Below are 20,669 nucleotides of genomic sequence, written 5' to 3' on the forward strand. Positions count from 1 at the left end.
ACATATCTGGCTGATTTCTAGATTAATCACGTGTATCAATTACTTAGACAAAGGGTTTACCTTTTATTATGGACAAAATCCTTTGTGATTACTTTCTGAGATTATCTCCCGATCAGATACTGGCAAATTTGTTTGTTATGCTGCGCCAGCCAATATCTTTAGGTTAGAAGGAATTCTTAATCAGGGAAACTCTCTCAGATAACATACAGAGGTAAAGAATCTAACACTTATTCTTAGTACCAAAATTCTCACTATCAACTATGTTTAATATCGTTTGCAATCGTGGCTTTTAAACATCTATTCTACTCTGCACAGGTTCCATTTTTATGAATGGTAATTTGAATTCATTCTCAGGCTAATGTCAGGTATAAAACACAAAACACATTTATTGAGATCTTAAGGTTATACATTTACATTCATGCATTCAGTCAATTTGATGGCATTCTAAAGTAAAGTACTAGTTAAACCAACTAAAACACAAATGGATACAATCATCAGCTCCTTCGATAAGATTAAGCATTAAACTACGCATTATACAAGTCTTCAATTTCATCCATTCAGTTTTCTTCTAAATTATGTTAGTTATTCACATAAAATACCTGTCACAAATCATCTATAAACTTTCTGTAACAAATTGCTCATGGCAGTTAAGCCACTGCTATCATCGATAATCACCTAAGAGTTGTATACTACATTGTCCGTGCTCACTAACTATATAACATTTCTTCACTCTAAGTGGGAAAGGAATAAAAAATTCTGTACGTTACCAGCTCTTGGGAAGATTAACAGATCCGTCACTTAATTCACATTTTCATCTTATACAGCCCGATCCTTCTTCCTTGAATTGGGGTTCAGAACATCTCCGCTGCCTTTATCCACGTGGTTACTCATAGAGGTCATCCTACTTGGCTTTACCGAATGTCTAGCGATATGTCCACATCTGGTTCTGATGCCACTAGTTCTCATCAGTGCTGCCGGTTCAGCTATTCTGTCCCAAGGAGATAGCTAGTCAGGGTGCTGGAACTGCGGGTGCTGACATCTAACATCTCAGGGTGATCCGGAATCCATCAGAAGGTGAGAGCGAGGCCCAACGTCCAACTATGTAAAACACCCAGAAAAGGTCAGGAGAACAAGACAAAAAGCCTTGAGAGAGGGGAGCAAACCCCTTTTATTCTGCACCCTTGGAGCTCTCTTTACTGCCACATTTTCCACACAGCACTCATCTCCTTTGCCCACGAGATGATCCAGGATACCGCGTCTCCTTGTGTAGCATCTTCCAGGAAAACGAGCTAGCGCCGCTTTCCGTGTAAATGCTTATGCCTCAAGCCAAACGTTCACCTGAACAGCTTGCCCACAAACTTTGAACTTTTGTTTACATCTTGATAAACATTTCATTTCACATAGAATACCCTTTTATAGTTCCATTTTACAAACTGGAAATCTTTACTTAGATTTGAATAAACAAGTTTTCTTTTATAATTCTACATCTAAAGGTATTTATAGCCCTATTTACAATTCTTTTGTTTGCTTAAGTACAAGTTTCTCTTTGTTGATATGTTAGACTTGTTAAATCTTGAATGAATTAATTTTTTTATAAATTCTCCCATTCACGATCTAACACTATGTTATATTCCTGTGATTTCTCAACCATCTGTATTAAAAGTACAAATCTGATCCTGACAACCACTTCCCTCCCCCTCCTCTGGCATGCAGGTTATTTATTTTTTTTCCAAGGTGCTCTCTCTTTTGCAGATTTTTTTTGGCCTTTCTCAGCAGAGAAAGCGATTCCTCTGACTGACATTGTTTTATTTACCATTTTATAGATGGGTAATATGTATGCTTTACTTCAAACAGCTGGAATTCAACTTTCTGATCATAACTTCTGCATTATGCAGTGCAATCAATGTAAAACTTATACCTCTATATCTGAGCATTTCTGATCAAACATCATCTACTTCAGTTACCTTTCCCCATTTCAGGTTTTTGATATTTTTTCTGCCTTAAGCACTGATATGCACTCCTGAGTGCATTCCTCTTGAATATTTTTTTTATCACAGTTCTATCACTTCTCATTTCATTTAACAATCTTTCACAGTAATTACTTTAAACATTGAGAATATCTATCTTCAGTTTTCATGGCACAAAGTTATCATAAATGTCAGATGTCATCTTCATGCCATATCTGATTCCTTTCTCGTTATTCTTTCCTCCATTTCTAAGCTTTTTATCAATAAAATTATATCAATTTTATTGATAATAGCAATAGGCATTATATCAATAGTCTTCAGAACATTTTGTTCCATTCCTGATATTTATCTTCTGTATTCATACCAAAATCTTCTGATGATTTTTTTTAGTTACTTTTATACAATGCTACAGCTAAAATTTTTCTCTGTATTCTCTTAGAGCACATGCTGATTTACTTGCTAGAAACTCTTAATATGATTTCTTTTTCTTCGCTGATTCCCTTTTGAACTTCTGACTCCACCATGGAATCCTGATTTTTTTTATCCATGCAGACAACTTCACCTCATGTTTCCTTGGCTGAATCAATCAATATTTTCTTCAGAATCTGCCATTGAGTATTCAAGGTTTAAATTCTATTTTCAAACAGTTTCATTTTTACTTGAATAATATTTGAATATTTGAGTCTGCAGTTCAAGAATGTGAGAATGTGAGAGGTTACAGTTCGAGAATCTGAGAATTACGGATGCATTTCATTACTGAGTGTTCCTAGTAAAATATATGCAAGTATACTTGAGAAACGGTTGAAAAGGATTGTGGAAGAGAAGCTTGGTGAAGAACAAGCTGGATTCAGGCCAAATAGAGGTTGTCAGGATCAGATTTTCACTTTACAACAGATAGTTGAGAAATCATTTTCCAGAACTACAAAACAAAGAAAGTTTTGTTGATCTGGAAAAGGCATATGACAAGTTACCAAGAGAGAAATTATACCAAATGCTACAGTTATATAGTGTTAATGGGGCATTATATCAAGCAATGTGTGTTATGATCCACTGAGTCGTTTCTGACTCCTGGCGACTCCACGAACATACACTCTCCATACCGATCTGTCCCTGACCATGTCTTTTGGAACCTCCAAGTGCACTCCAGTTGCTTCTTTAACTCCGTCCACCAATCTAATTCTTGGTCTTCCTCTTCTCCTGCTTCCATCAACTTTAACAAGCATCATCATCATTTGCTTGCATAATATATCCGAAGTATGACAATTTTTGCTTGATGATCATAGCTTCAAGGGAGCAATCTGGCTTTATTCTGTCTATCACCTAATTTATTGGTTTGCTTTGCAGTCCATGGTATTTCTTAGTAAGCATCTCCAAACCAATAATTCAAATGCATCTATCTTCCTTCTTTCCCTCTTTCTCACGGTCCAACTTTCATGATTCTGATTTTTGCTGTGGGGCTAATATCTTTATCTTTAAAGATCTTGCTTAAATTTGTCATTGCTTTTTTTCCGAGTAATAACTTCTTCTAACTTCTTCAGTACAATAACTATCTTTATCAATGCCGGATCCTAGGAAACAAAATTGTTAACTGCTTCCATTTTGTCTCCATCTACTTCAAAATCATTAAGTCCACATGTTGCCATAACTTTTGTCTTTTTGAGGTTAAGTTTAAGACCATATTTAGCACTTTCTTCTTTAACCTTCATAATAAGTTCCTCCAAATCTTTTTTGCATTCTGCTAGCAAGGTGGTATCATCTGCATACCTCAAATTATTAATACTTTTTTCACCAATTTTAATTCCAACTGGAGACTCCTCCAGCCCAGCAATTCTTAAAATGTATTCGCTGTACAAGTAAAACAGGTACAAAGATAAAATACATCCTTGTCACACCCCTTTACCTATTGTGAAATACTCAGTTTCTCCAAGATCTCTGTTCGGACAGTAGTTTTTTTATTCATAATAAATATTCCTAAGAAGGATAATGAAATGCTCTGAGACTCCCATTGTTCTTAACACGTTCCACAGTATCTACAGAGTCAAAAGCCTTGCTATAGTCAAGAAAACAAAGTTAGACATCCCTGTGATATTCCTGTGCTCTTTCTATTATCCATCTCACATTGGCAATTTGATCTCTAGTTCCTCTGCCTTTTCGAAATCATGACTGTTCATCTGGCATCTCTCTCTTCATGAATGGTTCCAGTCTTTACTGAATGATCTTAAGTAAGACTTTACTTGCATGAGAAATCAGTGATATAGTTCTGTCATTTTTGAACTCTCTTGCATCGCCTTTCTTCAATAAAGATATATAAACTGATTTTTTCCATTCCCTAGGCCATGTAGTTGTGATTCCAAATTCGCTGACATAGAGCTGTTAAAATTTTAACTGCCTCATCTCCCAGGGCTTTGAGCAGCTCAACGGACAAGTCTGTTACTTGTCAAGACTCCAACATTATCAGAACTTACATTTCTATTGTTTAAGGCACTTTCTGTATCAATCAACCTATATCTTGGTCTTCCGCTGGATCGTTTTCCTGCAAACCTGGCAGAGAACACTTGTTTTGTTAATCTTTCCTCGCCCATTCTGTTTAAGTGACCATACTACCTGAGATTAGCCCTGCTAATGCATTCCTGGATGTCAGCATCCAGAAAAAACTTGACATTGTCAAGTTCTTTCCTAATATCATCATTTTTAATATGATATTAGGAAAGATTTTTAAGAATTGCCATCGATGCCATCTGTTCATGCCTATAATCTTTCTCAGGACTCTCATATCCGCTGTCTCTAGTCTTTAGTCAAGTGTTTTACTTCTGACGCAGCTCTCAGATCCATAAGTTAAAATTGGTTTGAACACTGTCTTGTATATAGCTAATTTAGTGTTCTGACTAATTTCTCTCTTATTCCATATGCATTTTTTCAATTGACTTCCTACCATACCAGCTTTGTTGATTCTTTTATCTATTTCCATATTTAATTTATCATCTTCACTAAAAATCGTGGCTAAGTAGCTGAAATGTTTTACTTGTTCTATAGGTTCTCCATTCACAATGCGGTTGACATTTTCAATGATTCTGCTTATTTTCATTGTCTTTGTCTTTTCATTGCTGACCCTCATACCATATCTATTACAACAGTTATTCAATTTAGTCAGGGAATCTTGCAGACTTGTAGCAGATTTATTTAGAAGTATAACATCGTCTGCATAAAGCAAAGTGCTGACATTAACATCTCCAATTTTGATATCAGGTTTAATACCACTTTCCTTCATAATGTGATCCATATAGATAATGAATAACAGAGGGGATAATGTACATCCTTGTCTCACACTAGATTTAACATTAAACCATCTTCCTGTACTTCCTTCAATTCTAACTGCTGACTTACAACTCAAATAAAGACTAAGAATTATACTTGATATAATGCATTGACACCATATAACTGTAGCGTATTGAATAGCTTCTCTCTCGGCACCTTGTCATATGCCTTTTCCAGATCTACAAAACTTAAATACAGATCTTTCTTATATTCCCATGATTTCTCAACTATTTGTCGTAAAGTGAAGATCTGATCCTGACAGCCTCTATTTGGCCTGAATCCAGCTTGTTCTTCACCAAGCTTTTCTTCCACAATCCTTCTCAACTGTTTCTCAAGTATACTTGCATAAATCTTACTAGGAACACTCAGTAGGGATATACCTCTGTAATTCGCACATCCAGTTTTATTTCCCTTTTTATATATGGGTACTATGAGAGCTCTACTCCGATCATCTGGAATTCGTCCCTCTATCCAGGCCTTCTGAACTATGTTGTGCAGCTACTGTAGGACCTGTATACCTCCATACTTCAGTATATCTGCTCGAATATCATCTACTCCTGCTGCCTTTCCACATTTCAAGCCTTTGATGGCTTTTTCTACTTCAAGTATGGATATGTATTCCTGACTGTATGCTTGTTGAGTGTTTATTACCACTTTGCTATCACTGCTTGTTTCATTTAGCAATTTTTCAAAGTAATTACTCCATACTTCAAGGATATCTTTTTCTCCAGTTTTCTTGTTACCTTTATAATCTCTAATTACTTTTATAACACTCTTTCTTCCATTTCTGAGCTTTTTCAACAACCTCCAGAATATCTTGCCACTTCTTGATATTTATTTTCTATGTTCTTACCAAAGTCTTCCCATGACTTTTGTTTAGTAATTTATGATAAATTACTTCTGCAACTATTTTGATAGTTACAGCTGAAAAGTTACAGCTCTCAAGTATTGATATTACTTTTACTTATAAAAATAATATTATCAGAAAATAACTAATATTACAAGGTACTCACAATCCCTCTCTATTACAGCACATCACACAGGTGAGAGCAGTGAGCAGTATAACAACGATAATTGCTGGTATGACAATAGAGACAATAAAATCTAGAAGAAAGTCTCTCCTTGGTAAACTGATAGTCCGAGGCTTAAACCCATCACTTGTCAAGGATATAGAAGAATAAAATGGATCTAACACACTGTGGATAGCCCTTCCATCCTTCTGCTCAGGAATCTGAAATTGTATTATAAATTTTTCATTCAAACAGCTAATATATTCATAAAGAAATTTTAAAAAAATATGAAAAACGGCAAATAAAAGAACAATAATTTAGATAATAAAAATACACTCCTTAGAATGTAGCTTCAAAGGATGTATGGATACTAATGACAGCATAATATGAGGTTTCTTTAGTAGTAGAGAGAAAGACTGTTTGGAGAATGAATGAAAAGTAAACAAAAAATTCCATTGTTAGAAGGTTCTCATTATGTTCTCCTCCCAAATTCTGATTATTATTATTTTTGATACATTCTCAATAACACAGGGGATCATAGCCCATTAGTGAGAAAGCATCTCTAATTATGGCAAGTCCTTGCGAATGGAAGATCAAAATCTATTTCTTATCAGACTTATTATTATTAATGCCAGACTTCCATGGAGTCTAAAGTCTCATCATGGGAGGCAAACAAAGCTTATCAAAACCATGTTTTAAATTCATTCAATATATATGCATTCATCACAATGTTAGGCAAAGCATTCCACTATCCAACCACTCTCCATGCAAAGAACCTGCTCCTTATTCCTCTGCTCAAATCCTCTTTATACAGCTTCCAGATATATATTCCCTTGTTCTACCCCTTCTATGAAGAAATTTTTCATATTTCTATTTTCATATGTCTCAATCATATCTGCTCTCTTCCTCCTAATCACAAGGCTTTGAAAACTGCATCCCCTCAATCTGTCCTCATATCCCACATTCCAAAGACAAATTATGACCTTAGTCAGTCTTTTCTGGACCTTTTCCAGCATAGGATGGCGCTAGTGGGCAAAGCACTACGGATGCGATTTGAAGAGCTCCTGATTCAGATAAATTTTACTAGGAATAATTAAGTATACATGCGTAATTGTTTAAGTAAGATCAGCTGTAAACGTTGTACGCTACCGATATTATTAGTGTGGGGGTTTTTTCTTGCCTAAACTAAATATGAAATCATCATTATTAGACCTAGTAACCTGCAGAGAGAAAAAAAAAAATGGCGGCGGCATTGTCATTCCATGATTTTAATTTAGATTTCAGTCGTTTCGTTAAATGTGAGGTCTGTTATATGTATTCCTTCGATTAAATAAATGATTTCTGGATGTTTAGTGCGGATGGAAGAAGGGTGTGTGCGAAGTGTGACCTGAACGAGGAATTGATGAATGCGAATATGAAATTGATGACAGAAAGTGCTAGTACCAATTGTGTCGCGAGTGCACGTTTGAAAGAGTGGCGAAAAAATGTTAAAAAATCAGGAAAAAAGAAAAAGAGCGATTTGACAACCATATCGGATGTTAAAAGGGATGAAAGTGAGGCGGAAAGAAACGAAATTGAGAGAACGAATGAAAGTAGAAATGGCGTGATGCAGAAATCGCAAGTAAAAAAAATCAAAAGAATGAATGATAGCGAAAAAAGAATGAATGATGGCGAAAGTTGGATGCATGTTGGAACGAAAGTACTGAACCAAATAAAGATGAATGACAGTAAAAGTGAGAAGAATGATAGCGAAAGTTGGACGCATGTTAGTCCGAAAGTACGGAAACAAAGAAAGATAAATGAGAGGGAAAGTGAGAAGAATGATAGTGAAAGTTGGACGTATGTTGGACCGAAAGTACAGAAACAAAGAAGGATGAATGAGAGGGAAAGTGAGAAGAGGGGGGGTCGAGAGTTAGAAAGTTAGAAAGATTTAATGATAGAGAGAATGTGTCGCGAGGTTTAGAAGATGAATTGGATTGGATGAAGCAAGAAATGAAATGGATGCGGAATGAAATTAAGAGAATTCAAGTCAAAACTATTAAAATAAATCATGATGGCATGAAAGAGTTAAGGAAAGATGAGCGAGTGGCGTTGTATGGCGACTCCATTATTAAAGGTGTGCTAGAGGATAAAATGCACAAGGTATGTTTTCCAGGCGGTAAAATGAGTAGAGTGATTGAGGCATTGAATATGAGGCGGGAGCGAGCAAAAGAGTTAATTTTATTAATTGGTACAAATGATTTGAGAGAGAACAAAGAGCATGTCAAAATGAATGTCAGGAGACTGCTTGGAAAGATAAAAGAGAATAGTGTGACAGGAAGGGTAGTCACTGTGTTGCCTAGGTGTGATGTGTGGTGAAATGAGGCAGACAGCAAGGATTATGAATGATATTCTGGCTGAAATGTGTGAGGAGATGGTAGTACAGTTTGTTAATGTGTGGAATGAGTTTGAGGGATGAAGTGAGCTGAATGGGAGCGATAGACTGCATTTGAGTGGTTATGGTGTGAGTCGCTTGGAGAGACTGCTGCTGGAAAGTAGAGAAGTGAATAGAGAGGATGAATCAGATCGAGAGAGGGAGTGATGTGGAAGAGCAGGAGAGATTGAAGAAGTGGAAATGAATGGGGAAGTGAGTGGTATGAGTATAGAAAATGAGAGAATGGGTGTGCAAGAGGAGCAGGGAAATGGGGAGGCTCAGGGTGGACAGGGGGTACACAGCGTGAGAAAGGTGGATGCTCCAAGAGGAGGTGAGAGCATGTGTAGGCAGGAAAGTAATGGGATGATCAGGGATCAAGAGGAAACAGATGGAATTGCAAAGGGTTCTAAAATGAAGAAGCAGAAAGGGAAATGGCCCCAGTCCAGCATTGAGAGATCACATCGAATGAGTGGTATCAGTGGAACTAGCTGTAGATCCAGAAATGAGTTGTTGTGTTTGTATACCAATGCTAGAAGTATAAGAAACAAGGTGGATGAAATGGTTGCACTAATTGCGTCTGTGCACCCAGAGATTGTCGGAATAAGTGAGACATGGTTAGATGAGGACGACATCCTGACAGGAATAGAGATGGAAAGGTATGATGTGTTTTGTGAGGATAGAAGGGGTAAAAAGGGAGGGGGAGTGCTATTGATGATAGAGAAAGAGTTATGTCCATACAAGGTAGAGATGCAAGAGGGAAATAGGGCCAGTGGTTTTGAGGCAGTATGGTGTGAGATAGAGGTGAATAGAATCAAATACTTGGTGGGATGCTGTTATAGACCTGGTAATGTGGATGGTGGTGATAGTGAAATGTATAGTCAAATAAGCCAAGCAAATAAGAAAAGGGTGATCATTATGGGTGATTTTAATTATGGCAATATAGACTGGAATGAAGAGATAGCAACTGGAAGTAAAGAAAATGAGTTTCTTGAGTTTTTGCGGGATAACTACCTCAGACAGTATGTAACAGAGGGCACACGAGGATTAAGGGTCTTGGATTAGGTCATCTCATCGGAGGATGTAATTATCAATGAGGTGTCAAATCATCCACCAATTGGTGAAAGTGACCATGAGGTGATTACCTGGCTGGTTGCCAGCAGTGCAAGGACCCCTGTAAAAAAAGGGTATATGTGGAACTACAAGGGGGGGTGATTATGAAGAGCTCAGGAGACAGCTTGCAGGTGTAGCATGGAATGAGGAGTTAGCTGGAAAAGAGATCAATGCAGCTTGGGGGATTTTCAAAAACTATTTAGTAGATGCAATGTCTAAATGTATACCATGGGTCAGAAGGTTAAATAAGGTAGGTGTTAAATAAAGAGATTTAAGCATGCAATACAGAGAAAAAAAGCATTGTGGAGGCAGCATAAGGGAAGTGGAAGTAACCAATTTCATGAGGTCTACAAAGACCAGGCAAGGAGGGTGACTTGGTTGGTGAGAGTAGCTAAAGAGAGGTATGAACAGCAGTTAGCTAATGAAGCCAAAAAGAATCCTAGGGAGTTCTTTCGATATGTAGCCAGCAAAAGAAAGAATGATTATGGAAGGATGACACTGATTGGAGGAAATGGTATAAAGACAGCTGTTGCAGAATGTGTGGTGGAGATACTTAATGAGCAGTTCATAAAGATCTTTCAGTCTTGTGAATGTGACTTCATGGAGAGATTAAGAGCAGTTGATGGTGGGGAGGAGAGACTGACTGTAAGTGAGCAAGAGGTGTTTGGGGAGTTGAGTAAACTAGATGTAAATAAGGCTGTGGGACTTGATAATATATCACCACATATTCTGAAGGAATGTGCCAGAGAGTTGACACCTGCCTTGACATATTTTTTTAATAAGAGTCTTGCACTTGGTCAAGTCTCTAAAGAGTGGAAGGAGGGCAAGACTGTGCCACTTCATAAAGGAGGTGATCGAACTCAAGCATCAAACTATAGGCCTATCTGTGTGTCAGGTGTTGTGGTTAAGTTGTTGGAGAAGCTTGTGAGAACTAGGATCCAGAGTTGGGTTGACAACAATGGTATTAACTTTGATGGACAGCATGGATTTGCTAAAGGGAGGTCATGTTTTAGTAATCTACTTACTTATTACAATAAAGTGACTGCTTCCTTGGACAGAGGAGAAGGATACATAGTAATATACTTGGATTTCGCAAAAGCTTTAAATAGAGTACCTCATGATAAGTTGACAGTCAAACTAGAGCAGATGGGGTTGGATATTAGATTAGTGCATTGGATTGGAGACTGGCTATCTGATAGGTATCAACAAGTGTATGGGGGGTGCAATATCCAGGAAAGTCACTAGTGGAGTGCCTCAGGGATCTGTTTTAGGGCCATTACTATTTAACTTGTATATTAATGATATTGGCGAAGATTTTGATGGACATATTCAGTTGTTTGCAGATGATGCAAAGTTGGGACGAACCATAAAGAGTAGTGAAAATGTTGTGGCCTTGCAAGAAGACTTGAATAAATTGAGTGATTGGGCAAGCAAATAGGGATGTGAGTTCAATGTTGCAAAATGTAAGGTTTTAAAATTTGGAAAACAAAGATGGGATGCAGAATATATTGTTGGAAGTAGAGGAAATAAGAGATCTGGGGGTGATAGTGGATAAGGATCTAAAATTTAGGGGACACATCGCCAAAATTGTGAAGACAACACAAAGACTTCTGGGAATGATGCGGAGGACACTGACGTGTAGAAGTAGGGAGATTCTTGTTCCATTGTATAAAGCTTTGATTAGGCCACACATGGACTATTGTGACCAGATTTGGTCACCTGGTTTTCAGAGATGTTGGAAAAGGTCCAAAGGCGACTGACTAGGTTTCTGACCTCTGGAATGTCGAGTATGAGGAAAGATTGAAAAGATGTAATTTGCAGAGTCTAGTGGAGAGAAGGAAGAGGGGAGATATGATAGAGACCTACAAGTTGGTAAGGGGTTGTTATAGGATTAATGGTGGAGAAGTTCTACAGAGAATAGTGGGAGATCAGGGGAGAACCAGAGGTCATCCCTGGAAACTGTATAAAGAGGGTGTGCATAGGGGAGGAGAGGCAGGTTTTTTTCGTGCAGAGTTGTGAGTGATTGGAATGCCTTGCCTGAGAGTGTGGTGTCTGCAAGGAGTTTGAATGTGTTTAAGATACGGTATGATGAGATGTGTGTGAGATAAAAGGACCTCCTAGATGAGTCTTTGACTCCATGAGGTCTTGTTTAATAATAATAATAATAATAATAATATCCTCATCATATGAAAACCAGGGGAACAAGTCTGTGCACAATAATTCATATGAAACTTGATCAAGGCCTTATACAATGGAACCAGAACTTCTTTATTTCTACAAGTTAAGGTCCTCTGCATTATTGCAAGCATCTGTTCAATAATGTTCCAAGGTCACGTTGCACAAGTTGTGAAGACATCGCATCAGATTATAGCAATGATGCAGAGGACCTTAACTTGTAGAAATAAACTACCACCCCAAAGTCTCTTATCTCCTCAACTTCCTCCAAAATTTCTCCATCAAGTATATACTTTGCATCCCACTGTTGCCTACCAAATTTTAGAACATTAAGCTTGGCCACATTGAACTGACAGTTCCATACTATTACCCACTCATACCATCTATTCAAGTCCTCCTGTTTGATTCCTCATCACTCTACCCACTTTTGCATCATCTGCAAACAGTAGTATATCACCAGTTAAATCTATCCCAATATCATTAATATACAAATTAAATAACAACAGTCCCAAAACTGACCCTTGCAGCACACTAATAGTGACTTTCCTCTTTCAAGATAGCATTTCCTCCATACATAACTCACTCCGGCAGCCATTCACATATCCAGGTCGCTAGTCTATCATCCAATTCCATCTGCTTTAGTTTATTTATCAACTTGTGGTGTGGTAATCTATCAAAAGCCTTTGCAAAATTTAGGTATACAACTGTAATCTCCCTTCTCTAATACATTCATCACCTTGTTATAGTACATAAGCAGGTTTGTAAAACACTACCTCCCTTTAACAAACCCATGCTGACAAGCACAAAGAATACTACTGTTATCAACCCACTTTTGCCTATCTCTTGCCAACTTCTCCAATACCTTAACTACAACTACAGATATAGAGATTGACCTCTAATTTGTTGCCTTAGCCTTATCACCACCTTTGTGAAGTGAACCAATTTTGTCTTCCTACCACTCCTTTGAGACTTATGCTGTTGCAAGACTCTTGTTAAACAGATAGGCCAAGGCTAATGCTAACTCCCGAACATTCCCCTCAAGATACGTGGTGATATGTCATCAAGTCCTATTGCCTTCTTGACATCTAGTTTACTTAACTCCTCATGCTTCTTGATCGCTCACCATTTAGTCTTCTCTGATCTCATTCTCTACACATGAGCTTCCGATTTCACACTGACGACAAAACATCCTGATGAATTGCTCACTAAACACCTCAACTGTGTTCTCTGAAGCAGTTACCAATCTCTCACTTTCATCCATTAACAGCATCTTACCATACCATAATCATTCTTCCTTCTACTTGCCACATATCGAAAAAACTTATGAGGCAGATTTAATAATTTCTGCTTGTACATTTTTGTTGTCCTTACCAACTGAATCACTCTCCTGGTCTGCTCTTTATAATCTTCGCACAACTGATTATTACCATTATTGATCTTGCGATGCCACCAAAGTGCTTTTTTCTTCTTCCAGATTTCATGCTTAATCTCCTCATTAATCCATTTTACACCTACCTTATTCAGCCTTTTGACCTTAAAAACATTCACATGTTGATGTTGTTATGCATTTCTTTGCCAGTTCCCAAGCAGCATTTATTTTCTTACTGCTCAACTCCTCATTCCATGACATAACTCCAAGCTGTCTCCTAAGCTTCTCATAATCACCAGCCTTGTACTACACACACACACACACACACACACACACACACACACACACACACACACACCCTTTCCTCACAGAAATCTTCAAATGGCTAGCCACAACCCATGTGATCACTTCACGATGACCCCACCAAGTGGGGGGGAAGAGTGAAACTTCACTCACAATTACATCCTCTGATGAAATTACCAGATCCAAAACTCTTGATCCTTGCATCCCCCTCCTTTACATATTGCCTGAGATAATTGTCTCTCAAGAACTTGAGAAATTCATTTTCTTTATTCTCAAATGCTATCTCTTCATTCCAATCTATACTATCCTGTATACAGCTTTTTATTGCTTGTGAAATGAAAATAAAAACTGTGAAAATTTAAAATAAATAAAAAAAAGAACAAGTAATATCCTTCAAAAAAACATGACAAAGGCAAAAAAAAATATACTGGGCAAGAAAGATAGTTGTAAAAGATCAAATAATAGAAGAAATTACATTATCAAATGACAAAATTGATACTTTTCATTTATTTAGATGTTATTATATTAGGATCACATAATAACATATCTAAAATAAAAAGACAGATGAAAAAATAAATACATTTCAGAAGAACTATGAATATTATTCCAAGTGACTATACATATTTATCAAATTTCAGAAACTGCCTTCTAAAAGCCTATTACAGCATAGAACAGCTGAAATGCAATTACCTTTTTTTGCAATTTTTTTTCTCATCTTTCTTTTACCCTCTTTTACCTTGAGGTGTCGAGGGTTTATTAATCATGGTAAAAAACCCTACTGTCCACGCCCAAGACCGGCTAACTTGACTATGGCTGAAGAAGATCCTTCAGCTTCTCACGTCAACAATGGAATCAAACTTCGGACACTCCTTCCCCAGGCATATGGTTGTGAAACGCACAGCTACTAGGCTAACCGCACGGACTTGCAATTTTTTTTTTATCATGCTTAATTTATTTTTTCTAAGATATACTTCTAACATACCTCTCATTTCCTCTAGTGCAGCGCTTCCCAAACTGTGGGCCGCGGCCCCCTTGGAGGGCCGTAAGTTTTGTTGAGGGGGCCGTGAAATAATGAAAACAAATTTAAAATGTTTTAAAACAGAATAGATTTTTTTTATTTTAAAAGAAACATATTTCACTTTTATTATTTATTATTATTTTTTTTGTTATTTTTTATATTTTAATGGAAAAATTCACACATTGGTGTTGGTTCACAAACTTTTCTTCCTGCGTATTTCGGCGCTTAATGAATATTAGTAAATATTGCTTATTCATATGTTTCATTTCAAAGCAGTGGTTAGTTCTATTTACTTGGAATGCTCTCCAGGGAAGCTCCAAATCTTCCTGTCCCTTTCATCACCCATTCTTAATCAGGGACTGTTGATATTGACTTTATATACATATCAAAACTCGTTTTATATTATCTCTCATCCGAGCTAGTTTTCTGTTACCAATAAAAGTTTTGCATATGCTTCACACATGAAAAAAAGCTTAAACAAGTTCATGTGGGGGAGATAGTAATTTGCTTGCAGTGGTAAACAACACCCCCCCCCTAACAGCCACTATACTGCAGAGGCAATAAAAACAAGTACTTTTATTATGCCAGTGAATAAGGTATGAGGAGTCTGTGTAATATATTTCTCAACAAATAGTGCAATTAGAGACAACTGGGATAAAAACACATTAATTAACGAATCACATGTCCCCTCATACAGAAACTATGCTGTCTAGACTGAAACAAAACCATATGTTGCATGGGCAAACACAGTATCTAACTAAAAACTATTGTTAGATATGTGTGAGTTCAATTTCCCAAGGCAGCAATAAAATTCAGCCGAACGTGTTAAAATTCATAAAAGTGTTAAAAGTAAGTAATATATATATATATATAATGAATGTTATGGCAGTTTCACATATGGAATTCGGTTGAAGAGAGTTAGCATTTCAACTCAATTGTCAGCTATGCTTTTATCTTTCGGTTGCGCGATCTTTTGTTAATACCGCACCAATCATATGCAAGTTTTAATAACCTGCCTTTGCTGTCTGTTTCACGTTAGGCTTAATTACCGTAAAGGGAGAAAAGTCACAAAAGAGAAAAATGTTCCTGGTCCAGGGATTCCCTTATTCAGGTAATATTCACTAATTTCATGTTATCAGTCTGTGGTGTGCCAGTATCGGTAAGTGGTGATATTATTTGATCTATTCTACGCTAAAAAATTTAATCCTGTGTTTATTTTTTTATCAGCCATTAAGTGGCTGATAAAAAATAAAAAAAAATCCTGCAAACAATCAGAAGAAGCAGAAACAGACTCAAAAAAAGAAAAGGACAGTATTTCATATTTAACCAGAACAGCCCACATCGTCTTCAGAAGTTTGACATCCAGAAGTTTGGGAAGCGCTGCTCTAGTGCATGATTAATTAATAATTTTCATCCATCCTAAAATTTATGACAATTACTAGCTCTCGATTCCAACCCCTTGATTCCAAATGGCCTTATTACTGAGTGTTTTCTCATATATATAGCCTCATCTCAGGGAGAAGTGTGCATGAAAACCACATGAAAACTTAGCATTGAATTATTTAAAGACATGATTTTTCTTATATGTAATTTTCATGTTTAAAGAATTTTATTTATATATACAGTAAAACTCATTTTGTACACTTTCCAGGGGACTGATGGAAAAAAGTGTAAATAGCAGAAAATGTAAAAAAACATCAAAAAAAAGGCTAAAAGATGACTTACTGCTAGTATGTGACTCTACCTACTAGATTACAAAATTTAATAACTGAAAATAAATGACTTTACAATTACTTACATTTATCTATTTAAAAAAAATCTTTAATTGTTGACTGTTTTTGCTTTTCCTGCACTCTTATAAGTTCCACCTGACTATCACAGTGTATAAGGCATTAAATGCCCCATCGTCTCCTGATGCACTTGCAATATACTGCCTCAAAACAGAGATAGCTTCCATTGCTTCTTTACTAGGGACGGTAGGTTCTTGATCACAGTCTTCTTCAACCACTTCTTCCTCTTCTTCTTCACCAAGGTGGTTGGAAAGGATGTCTTCTACACTTGGTATCAATCATGTGATCACACCAGCATCAACATAGTATTGAAATGAGGAAGACTCATCCATCACATACCAGTTGTTGAGCTCTGACATATCTTCTTCTTCCTCCTATAGTTCCTCCTCTTCCACAAACGTAACTCCTGCCTTCCGGAAACAGTCGGATGTGGTTTCAGGAGTAACATGCAACCATGCTTTGGCCACATAATGCATGGCATCAAGGATTGATATGGTCATTTGTTTTGGGTTCATACCATTATCATGCATAAACACAGCTTTTTCAACAAGCATTTTTCTATATTTCCATTTAAATGCATGGATGATACCCAGATCTAATGGCTGAAGCTCACTTGTACAATTAGGAGAAAAGAACACTAATTTCATGTTTCTGAGCTGCAGATCTTCAGGGTGAGTAGGACATTTGTCTAGCAGTAGTAGTATTTTGCAGTGATTTACCCCCATTTTAGCATCCAGAGCATGCATGTTGGATGTGAAGATGCTGGTGGTCATCCATGCTGTGCTGTTGGCATCATACTTAGTAGGCAGATTTTTCAAGTTCTTAAAGCACCTTGGCTTTTTAAATTTACTAATTACCAGTGGAGGTAATTTTTCTGATCCTCTGCTTGCTGAGTTTTCCACCGTGACACTTCTCTCCTTTAAAACACAATGTTTTACTTGGCAGAATGTTATAAAAATTTCATCAACATTGAAAGTATTTTTCAGTTCGTAGTCCCGAATAATAGTCTTTAGTTCATGTTTCCACTGGTTTACAGTTTCCCCTACAACACTATTACTTTCTCCACACACTTGATTATACACAATATTGTGACGAGTCTTGAAACGATTAATCCATCCATTTGATGCAGTAAAACCATTAATCCCCAACCTCGTAGCAAATTCAAGGGCTTTCGCTTGGAGTATAGTACCATCGACTGAAATACCTGATGCTCTCATAGAAACAAACCACTCCACCACAAGTTCATCCAATTCATCGTATGCCGATGCTCGGATATATTTTCGTTTTTTTTGACATAGTACCAGATTGCTTTGCATTGAGTTCAATGCTTGACCTGTTTTTTACTATTGTGTTCAAAGTGGGCACAGAGAGCCCAAGATCTTTTGCTAATTGCACACGGGTTCCGGCATGCCAATCTACACATCGCAGAATTGCCGTCTTTTCTTCTACCGAAATACATTTTCTGTCATTTTTCTCCATCATGGATGATCCACTAACATGGATCATCTACCACCACAACTTGAAAGCAACTATCACATGCTAAATTATGTGGCAGAAATTCTGCAATATCAATTCATACTGTGATTGAAAAATCATGGTATCGCTCATCACTACATCACTGCTACAAGCATGCAAGTCACTGTGATGGCGGAAACAAAACTACAGCTGAAAGCAACACCACCTGGGAACAGAAATATGTAGATTTCCACAGAAATCGATTAGAATGAGAGGAAATCAATTCAAAAATCAGTGTTGCCACCCGACCGCAAATCATGGAATATAACGTTTGCATCAAGTTGTTAATGGTGGCAAAACAATATATCGTAAGAATAGGCCTTAAGACGGGATCAATGGAAAATAACATAAATGGCAGGAAAACGTAAATTGCAGGAGTGTAAAAACAAGGTTTTACTGTATATATATGTGATAAATAATCTAACTGTATTTAATTATGAAACTAATAAAATTAAAATTTTTAAACTTTTCAATGTTTTTAATTTTTAATACTGAAACAAAATTAATATTTTCAATTAAAAATTTGAATTTTCGATTCTCCATTTTTTAAAATTTTTTTTCAATTTATTTAATTAGTGTGATGAGTACTGCTTAATTTTTTTAACATTTCAATTATTAACTTTCATAACCTCAAGGTAATGAAATAACCTTTAATTTACTTTAACTTAGGTTGGAACATGAATTTATTCATGTATTATGAGACCACTACTCTGCTTATCAGAGACCTCAAGAAGGAACACGGCTTCAGAAAAAAAAAAGTATCATGTTGGTTTCTAGAGCAGGATTTCCAAATAATATAATCTAGTGTCTATTGGTTTATGTATAATCTAATGGTTTATATGCCCCAGAAGAAGGAAGAGAACAGGATAATATTGATTTTTATAATCAGCTACAAAACATATATAATAAAATAAATAAAAATGATTACATAATTTTAGCAGGAGACTTAAATGCAAGAATTGGAAACACGAAAATTAATAATAATATAGGAATACATGGAGAACACACTCTAAACAAAAATGGTAAAAAATTGATTGACTTTGTAGTTTATAATAACCTAAAAATAATGAGTTCCTTCTTAAAGATATACATAAATATACTTGGGCAGCAAGAGGATGGAAATCAATATTAGATTACTTCATATTAAATGAAAAGACATCAAAATTTTCACTAGATGTTAGAGTTCACAGAGGATATGAAATAAGCAGTGACCACTTCCTTGTTAAAATAAAATTAAGATTACCACCTAAATGGCTACAAGTAACAAGAACAGAAAGAAAAATTGAAACATTTGTTTATAAAACTAGACTATTGAATGACACAAATGTACAATGGCTATATGAACAAAGAATTAACCAATATCTAGATAAAACAAAACAAAATGAAGAAATAGAAATAGAATGGCTTAATATAAAAACGATACTAAATGCAGCAGCAAATGAAAGCTTAGGAAAGACCAAAAAATTCAATAAAAGAAAAAAACTGAAGATCTGGGATGATACAATCAAAGAAATAATCAAAAAGAAAAAAGAAGCCTATCACAAATGGTTAAGCAGTAAAAGATTAGAAGATGAAATAGAATATAAAAGAATAAGAGCCATAGCTAAAAGAGAAGTCAGAAAAAGACAGAGAATCATGGAATAAATTTGTTTCTAATTTAGAACATGATTTATATAAAATAAGACCCAATGTACATAAGATTTTGAAAATCTAAATGCAGATACCAAGAAAACATAAAATTAAACAGTGAATTGAAATTAGAATAATTTCTAAATTACTACACAGAACTGTGGACAGACAAATATTTTAAAAAAGACAACTGGCAAACAATTAACGAAAATGAAAAGGAAATAACTAAAGAAGAATTAGAAATCAGCCTGAAAGAAACAAGAAATGGAAAATCACCTGGAGAAGATAAGCTAGGTTCAGAACTATATAAATATGCAGGAACAAGATTCAAAGAAAGACTCTTATTATTTTTAAATAAAATTTACTCAACTGGTATCCCCCCAATAGAATGGAAAAAAGCAATTATGATTCCTATCTTTAAGAAAGATAATAGAGATGGCCCTAAAAACTATAGAGGTATCAGTATACTAAATTCCTATTACAAAATATATAGCAGAATCTTAAATAACAAACTAATGAAATATTCTGAAAACTTTATTCTAGAGGTACAGAATGGATTTAGAAAAGGACGATTATGTATAGACCCGGCCTTTTGCCTAAAATGAATAAGAGAGAAAAGAAGAGAATATAATTTAGAAACACATATTGCATTTATTGATTTTGAAAAAATTCCTGTGTAGAGGCTTAAGTGCTGTGAGGACATTATGTTGGAGGTTTAATGGATTTTTTACAACACTCAAAAAGAATTAAAATAGAATTTAATACTTCCTATATTTCGTCCTAGTCACTAGGACATCTACGGGGATTACAAAGACACTTAATGTAACATGCACTCAAAAACTTACAATACTAAGCCCAACCACGTGGGTGACAATACAGTCCTATCTAGGTGGAGCGCCCTCTAAGGGCAGTTGTAGGTGGCCTGGAATGTAAGGTGGGACCTCTGGTGATGACTGTTTCCCAAATCTTCGGAAGCTTAATGCAACCGTATTTGTTAAGATTTGGTTGGTTTTTGAGAGCTGCTGCTGCTTCTAAGAAAAGTCTCTCTTTCTGGA

The 20,669-nt window shown here is 36.1% G+C and overlaps 1 protein-coding gene across 5 annotated transcripts in view; it reads right to left on the reverse strand.

Moving 5' to 3' along the window:
* Scgalpha (sarcoglycan alpha) overlaps nucleotides 1-20,669 on the reverse strand; it is a 190,403-nt gene that overhangs the window by 74,555 nt on the left and 95,179 nt on the right. For all 5 annotated transcript variants that reach the window (XM_090410037.1, XM_090410036.1, XM_090410039.1 and 2 more), the window contains exon 8: nucleotides 6,296-6,513. In XM_090410037.1, coding sequence (XP_090266163.1) covers nucleotides 6,296-6,513 — 218 coding nt within the window. The remainder of the gene's footprint in view (nucleotides 1-6,295; nucleotides 6,514-20,669) is intronic.

Source organism: Typopeltis vanoorti, chromosome 20, assembly GCF_054136105.1.
Source record: "Typopeltis vanoorti isolate ZY-2024b chromosome 20, IOZ_Tvanoo_1.0, whole genome shotgun sequence".
In the NCBI taxonomy this organism is placed as follows: Eukaryota; Metazoa; Arthropoda; class Arachnida; order Uropygi; family Thelyphonidae; genus Typopeltis; species Typopeltis vanoorti.